Source organism: Danaus plexippus, chromosome 6, assembly GCF_018135715.1.
Source record: "Danaus plexippus chromosome 6, MEX_DaPlex, whole genome shotgun sequence".
In the NCBI taxonomy this organism is placed as follows: domain Eukaryota; kingdom Metazoa; phylum Arthropoda; class Insecta; order Lepidoptera; family Nymphalidae; genus Danaus; species Danaus plexippus.
This window is the reverse complement of record NC_083540.1, coordinates 1983959-1991277: the sequence shown is the minus strand read 5'-3', so window position 1 is coordinate 1991277 and position 7319 is coordinate 1983959. Positions and strand designations below refer to the sequence as shown.

Below are 7319 nucleotides of genomic sequence, written 5' to 3'. Positions count from 1 at the left end.
TTACATACATTTCCGTTAACATATATGAATATATATGTACATATGTATCCTATTTAATCTGATGTTATACCAGTTCATAACTCAATGAGAACCCGTAAGAATCCCTTGACAATACAATCGATCACAAAAATATTTCCCTTCTTTGAAACACACATCATTTGAAAATTTTACACTAAGTACTTTAATTTTTCAATGCTGCCATGTGCTTGTTTTAAAAGAATCTCAATTAAAAACCAAGTACTTTCTATTCATGTATTTCTTCATTCAATCTGTCGGTAGACGTTGTTATTGTTTGTTCTGAATAATTGATTTCCTAGCCTTAATTTTCTCACTTCAAGTATTGATTTATTTTATTTTATGCACTAGTTTTTTTACGCCTGTTTAGCTTTATCAGAAGTAATGACGCTGTCGTGAAGCCAACACTGAGTTTTAAAACTAGTTAAAGTAAGTACATAAAAACAAAGATATTGAAGACGAAACCTTCCTCGAAGCCTCAAAAATAAAGCAAAACTATTACAATTTTCTTTAACGATCTAGAATTATCACAATAGACTCATTTTATGGCGTACACGTCATTGTTATATTGTTGTGTTTCTTACGGCCTTTTAAAGGATTCTCAGAACCGATACACTCGTTAGTCGCACTGTTTGAACAGTTGTATGAAAAACAAAGTAATACTTAAGTGAAGTACGAATGCACAAATTTTCAGTATAGTTCCGAACGTTTTTGGTGTGACTGATCATTTACGATGATGGGGAACACGTTATTTTTTATGATCGCTTTCATTGCAGCGTCCACGAACGGTGAGTTTTATACATTTTAATACTTTCCAAGCAATCTACATTGTTTTTGTTTAATCATACACTATTAAGGACTAAACATAATTAAAATTAATTTTTATTGAACATTATGCTGGATAATGTAGATAGCATTATACTAATAATGAAAATTTGTATTGCGTACATCAACAAATAGGAGTTAGTTTTATTTTTAAGTAACTAACATTTATAAAGAGAATTTACTTTTTTTTAAATAAATAGTTCTTGTGTTTAATTATTATTATTTATATTCAAAATGACTATGTTTTTCTTTATTTATATTATAAAAATCTTTGATTAAAAGACTAGAAATAAATGTTTTCTATTCGAAAATGCCTTAAACAAATATTAATACGAGTATATACGCTTGTACCTGTTTTTTCCACTACAGCATACTTTAAATTTCTAGAATTCCTTGATGAGAATTTTGCAATTAAGATTTAAAATAAGTTTTAAATATTCTTAGCTTAAGTTCTCATAATATTTTTTTCATTTTTTTTCAACTTTAATTAAATATAAACTATTTTTTATTCTTAACAGCCAACTTCGCTTGGAGTTCCGCTGGATCAAGGTAACCAAGATTCATTAGAGTCAAGTTCATACTATCTATAAAATATATAATCTATGTTAACATAAATGATACCATTGCACAAAATTATAAAAAAATGAAATCAAATTATAAATTTTTTTTATTCAATGTTTCTGGCACCTTTATTAATTACACAGATAATATATAAATGTAACTCGATGGTGAGATTTAAAAAAGAATGAGAGATTTAAAAAAAGAATGAGAACCATTCAGATCATTAAAAATAATTATTAATAGTTAATTTTACATTTCAGGGAGGATCATAAGGTGAGTTGAAATTTTGATAATATAATATTAATTTACGAACACCACAATACAATATATATTTTTGCTTATTTTCATATAATCTATAGTTCATAATGAATGAATATGTGAACTCTTTTACAGTTTCCAATATTTCCAACATTTCCAACCTTTCCTCACTTTCCGAAGCTTAATTTTCCACCATTCCCCTCCTTCCCCCCATTCCCAACTTTCCCCAACCTGCCATCAGTCGTAATACCATCGAAGCATGACCTTATCAACAACGATAATCCCAACTTCAGCGGTATCCTCGTTAGTTCATCCAGCTCATCTAGCCTTGGACCGGACGGTAAAGTGCGTAAATCTGGCGGTACCACCGTCTTCACCAATGACGGTGGTGTCGTTAAGGAATATTCCAGTAAGTATAAGTTTAAGTGATATTACCCATCACCATAACAGGTCATAGAGAATTTTTCTTTGTGATAATTTTACTGTTTGAATTATAACAGCGTATTCCTTAAACTAAAATAGATAATATTTAAATGAAACTAGTATTATTCGGATATACTACGCGGATTTTATTATTTAAAAACTACATAATCCCGACGTTTCGGTTACTTTGCAGCAACCGTGATCACGGGCAGACGAGGTGTGCAAAATAACCGAAACGTCGGGATTATGTAGTTTTTAAATAATAAAATCCGCGTAGTATATCCGAATAATACTAGTTTCATTTAAATGAATAAAACTCGCGAAATTCTTAGATCTCATTAAATAGATAATATGTTAAAATATTACAGCATGACTTAAAATTATTTTTCTTATTTTACAGTCGGAGATAACCCACCAGATCTGTAAGTCAGTTACCTAATTTATTTAGGATCGTAAATATTATTGATAGCTAAAATAACAAAGTTTTTAATACTTTTTTTCAGGTCGGTAAGCAAAAAGTAGACGACAGATAAAAAAAACAATAGTATAAATATAAATCTCCGTTACAATTATAGTTTACAGGTGATTATTAATTAAATAAGTCTTCATGCGTCAAACCAAAGCAATAATTCATCTAGAATAATCTCAAAAAAGTTTTCACCCTCTCAACTTCTTTGCTCTTTTCTGGAAAGCTTTCTGCTTTTCTTCTTACTCTATCAAAATTAAAAAATATTTCTCCTTCCTAACATAATAATAACAACTGTATATAAACTTTCTCATTATCATGAAAGCTAACTTATCACCTTATTGCAGTCTCCGCAAATATTCGCACCTCAGGTAAGATTTGTTCACATCAATATTGTCCTCATTTTAATCACGTTAGATTAAATAAAAATGCAAAATATACAGCAAATTAAATATAAAACAATTAAGTATATCTTTCTAATAGTTTGACAATAATCATATTATAATTTTTAGATCCCTCAATGGGAACCGATGCTGCCGCTGATTCCCGATCACCAACTTCTGAGGTCTTATAAACCAACAGAGAATAACCAACATTTCTTTGGAACATCCTCAAACTCATTCCTACAGTCGAGCAGCGTTAATGGAGTCAAAAGTAACTTCGGTGGTAGCAACATCATAAGTAATATTGATGGTGTTTTGACAGAAAAGAATTCACACTTACATACAAATGAAGTTTAATAAGGACTATTAACAAAAAGGATGTAATTAATTTTACAAATAATCTCTTTTACTTTGGCCTTTACCTTTTTAAAATTTACTGAAGGTGTTGTTTTATTTTCACATAAATATAGTAATAACAAAAATTACGCAGTATTGTTTTATTTTACCCTAATGTACATATGTATATATATAAATATATATATATATATATATATGAAATATTTTTGAATAATTTATGTCAGAGATTATGACTGAATTTATAGAAAATGATAGAAGTTATTAATTTCCAAACACCAGTTGGAAAGGAGACGTATTTCATACTAAAAACTAAAGCGGTTTGTAAAAAGAACCAATAATATCATTATGTCAGTTTATTCAAGAAACTTAAACGTAATTAAAAAAGTAACGGAATAAATATATAAATTATTATCACGAACGACAACGAAAAAAAAAATCTGTATAAAAAAAAATCCACCTATACAATTATTGCAATACTTAAGAAAACAGGTTGCTTTAAAAAAATAGCAGGCTGTAAAAAGTTTAAGGGAACGAAAAACTCGAAGATATTTGGTGTCGATATAATATCATTATTTTTTTAATTTTCATAATAATAACAACAAAATATATAATTAATAACAAGCTAATTAAATGAAACTGATTTTTTTTTATACAAAGAAATATAACGTACATTGATCGAGTTCAAATCAAATCATTCTTTTTTCAAATATATAAAAAATCAATTATAGAAAAAAAAAACAAATGAATCTAATATATAATAACAATAAAAACATTAATAATTATAAAAATTGTAACAATAAAAAAGATAAGTAAACTTAGTTGATATTGTATTAGTAAATTTTGTTCAATTGATAGTTATGTCATAGTTCAGGCTTAAGTAATTGCAGTAGTTTAATTGATAGTAAATAGACAAAGCTCTCGATCATGCGAAGACAATGGTGCACAGTGAAGCTCGAATGTATGTATGATGACAGCCTTAATGTGTCATTATTGTTTATATATATTAGTGTAGAAAAAAAACTCATATAATTTTAATTAATACTACATACATAGTGTAATTATTACTAACAGAATCCGTTAAAAATATTTTTGACTCATTGTTTTAGGTCACACTTTTTCGATAACTTTTTGAAATCAATGAAAATTTGTGTAATGGTAATCTTCTGTATATTTCTCGATTGTTTTCATTATATCAAGTGACACTATTTAAGTAAATAAAATATGTAAATATTTTTGTTCTTCTTTTTCTTTTTCTCTCCTTTTGACTTTGTTGTAGCGTTCTGATTTAGAAATCCATTGCTTTTTTGCTTTTTAGACTATTAAGGCGTGAATGATTGTTTTGTTTATTTTTTTTTTTAATAAGAGAGCATGTGTTCGTTTGAAAGATATTATAAAAGTATATATTTTCTATGTATTTTGGTCCAGTGCTTTCTTTTTTTTATCCTTCATTGACGTCGCTCACAAATACTAGTTAGAAATACTAAGGGTTAAGAAAAATGAGTTAACATTTGTACACTATATTTTTAATGTGGATTTTCTGTTGCAACATTGTTTTTTTACGTTTTTGAGCAAGAACGCCATATTTAAACACCAACAATTAATGCCACAGGTAGAAGTATATGAACATTCAAATTTTTTCTACCTAAATCTGCTTTATTTTTAAAAATGGAATAGATAATACATTTGTGGTGTACGTCATTCTTTCCTATTTACCTGACGCTGGAATATATAGACATTCGAAGACTGTGCAGTATGAAATCAAAAAACAAATGAATCTGACAATATTTTACTATATATTACAAACATATGATTTGATACTATATTGTAAGACGATTGATGGATAAATGAACGAAAACGCTCGTAGTATAAATATGCGAAATTGGCATAAAAGTATAGACGTTTGGATATTTTAACAAAGAGGACATATAACGTTCAAAGTCACCTTTAATGTTAGTAATTTTTTAACATAACTTACAAAAGATAAACCATTTGTAAGTTACAGTAGTCAATTTCTTGATGAGGTTAAATAATTTTTTGAATAATTATCTTAATGAGGATTTTAATTACTTTAACTACTATTTTTACCGCTTTAATACGGTTTTTTTTTTTCAATATTTGTATGTTTGTATGGAAAAACTTATAACGCTTCTTTTAAAAGCAGCCTTTATTTATAACACATCCTTAGTTTGCCAAAATGAAAATAATTGTCGAATATAACAAAACCGTAATAAGGTTTTTCTTTAGAAGAAAAATAAAATTAATATTACTGACATTCATATTGTGCTATGGAATACAAATCACAAGTAACTTTTCGATCATGGTTTCGTTCACGAACCAAATAAGTAACTGAATTAATGTGTACCCTGGACCACAACCTACAAAAATACACACAATTAACTATTTATAATACAAGCAAAGTCACTTAACATGTCTAGTTAACCGAAAAAAACAATAAATCCTAATGGGTTGACATTGCCATCTTAATGGTTCCAAATAAATTTTACAACTAGAACAATGGTATCTCAAGGTTTCATTTCTTAGTTTTAATATAAATAATCGAGGATTTTTTCTTAAATCCAGATCACAGCGTCTCAGGACTTAGAAACAGTCCTAAAAAATAAGTTCAGTTCTAAAAAAAAAAGTTTTTTCTCTTTTAATTATTGAAAATGTTTACACTATCGAAGTTTGGTTTTATCCTCCTGTGTATCACTTTTGTGTATTGTGCAAGTTGTAAGTATTTCTTAATTTTTAATTTTCATAAGTTCTATAAATTTCCTTAAACACAATAATTGTTGAACTAGAAATTTTGTGTAACTTCTTTCATCTATATTTCAGTGGAAAAACGGGAATCTGCAAATAATGAGATCTTTCGGTAAGTGTATTGTAAAAGAATCATCAAAGTATATAAAATAAGCGGAATTTTCATAAAAATATTTTTATGTATCTATCTTATTTTGAGATAAACTATTTTACAGAAAGGATGTTGAGATAAGAAAAATTAATAAAAGAGAAGCAGATGAAAGGGAAGATGCTGGAGATAAAATAGATAAAGAAGGTGAAAACAGGGAAAGAAAAGGCGAAGAAATGGGAGAAGGTGAGAGACAAGAAGAAGAACACAATGAAGAAGGAGAAAAACGAAGGGAAGGTAAGGAAGAAAATGAAGAAGATAATAAAGAAGAAAATAGAGAGGATATTGAAGGAGATGAGGGAGAAAATAATAAAGAAAAGGAAGAAAGCCGCAATGAAGAACAAACTGAAGAGGATCGTAAAGAAGAAGGCAACGAAGAAAAAAATGAAGAGGATCACCAAGATAAAAATGACGAAGTAGATGAAATTGGAGAAGGCCATGAAGAGGAGGAAGTAGAAGAAGAAAAGAAAGAGGATGGTGAAGAAGAAAAAGGTGAAGGTGAAAAGAAAAATGAAAACGGCAACGAAGAGGAAAAGGATGAAGAGGAAGAAGAAAAAGATTGCAATAGGGAAGAAAAAGAAGAAAAGGACGGGGAAGAGGAAAGAGAAAAGGACGGAGATGAAGGAGAGAAGGTAAGGGTTAGTCTACGATATGTGTAAGAGTTAAATTATATGTTTTTAATTAACTTACAGGAGGTGGATGACAAAAAACTAAGTGACATTTTTATCTCGTCCTCTTTAGATCGTGGTTGCTGTAAACAAACTAAATTGACTGTAGATGTAAAGACTGTAGATGTAAAGGCAGACTGTAAATGTCAGAAAAATAAAGTATTTTTATTAATCTATATAAAAAAAAAGTTAGATAATTCAAACACTAGTAGTACATACTTATCATAATTAACTTGCAATGCAATGCATTTAGCAGTTTAACTTGCAATGCATTTAGCAAAAATGGTAAATTAATATTAAAATATTCTCCTTTATTTCACTTAAGTTGTTTTAGCAATCTTTTAACGTTTTATAAATTATAAACAATTAATAAATTTTCAAACATATTATTTCCAGGTACAAATTTTGGAAATTCCTTTGTTAATACCAGTTGACATTGAGCCTCAATATGTTTA

The 7319-nt window shown here is 28.2% G+C and overlaps 2 protein-coding genes across 4 annotated transcripts; both read left to right on the top strand.

Moving 5' to 3' along the window:
* The first annotated feature begins 353 nt into the window (after positions 1 to 353).
* On the top strand, positions 354 to 3278 carry LOC116778702 (seroin-like). Of its 3 annotated transcripts, none has more exons than XM_061529906.1 (8): positions 354 to 444; positions 710 to 803; positions 1359 to 1389; positions 1662 to 1674; positions 1795 to 2068; positions 2483 to 2504; positions 2586 to 2664; positions 3061 to 3278. In XM_061529906.1, exons 2-7 carry the CDS (start codon positions 749 to 751, stop codon positions 2602 to 2604), a joined length of 414 nt encoding a protein of 137 aa, XP_061385890.1. In that variant the 5' UTR covers positions 354 to 444; positions 710 to 748; the 3' UTR covers positions 2605 to 2664; positions 3061 to 3278. The 3 variants fall into 3 exon arrangements, with proteins under 3 accessions (XP_061385890.1, XP_061385893.1, XP_061385892.1); XM_061529908.1 differs by lacking the exon at positions 354 to 444 and adding an exon at positions 2896 to 2919 and having other exon boundaries at positions 519 to 803; positions 3061 to 3260; XM_061529909.1 differs by lacking the exons at positions 354 to 444; positions 3061 to 3278 and having other exon boundaries at positions 514 to 803; positions 2483 to 2508; positions 2586 to 2624.
* A 2600-nt stretch (positions 3279 to 5878) lies between these two features.
* Positions 5879 to 6950, top strand: LOC133320877 (cilia- and flagella-associated protein 251-like). The gene is made up of 3 exons (XM_061529905.1): positions 5879 to 6018; positions 6124 to 6160; positions 6264 to 6950. The coding sequence occupies exons 1-3, from the start codon at positions 5955 to 5957 to the stop codon at positions 6853 to 6855; spliced, it is 693 nt and encodes a 230-aa protein (XP_061385889.1). The 5' UTR covers positions 5879 to 5954; the 3' UTR covers positions 6856 to 6950.
* Positions 6951 to 7319: the final 369 nt, after the last annotated feature.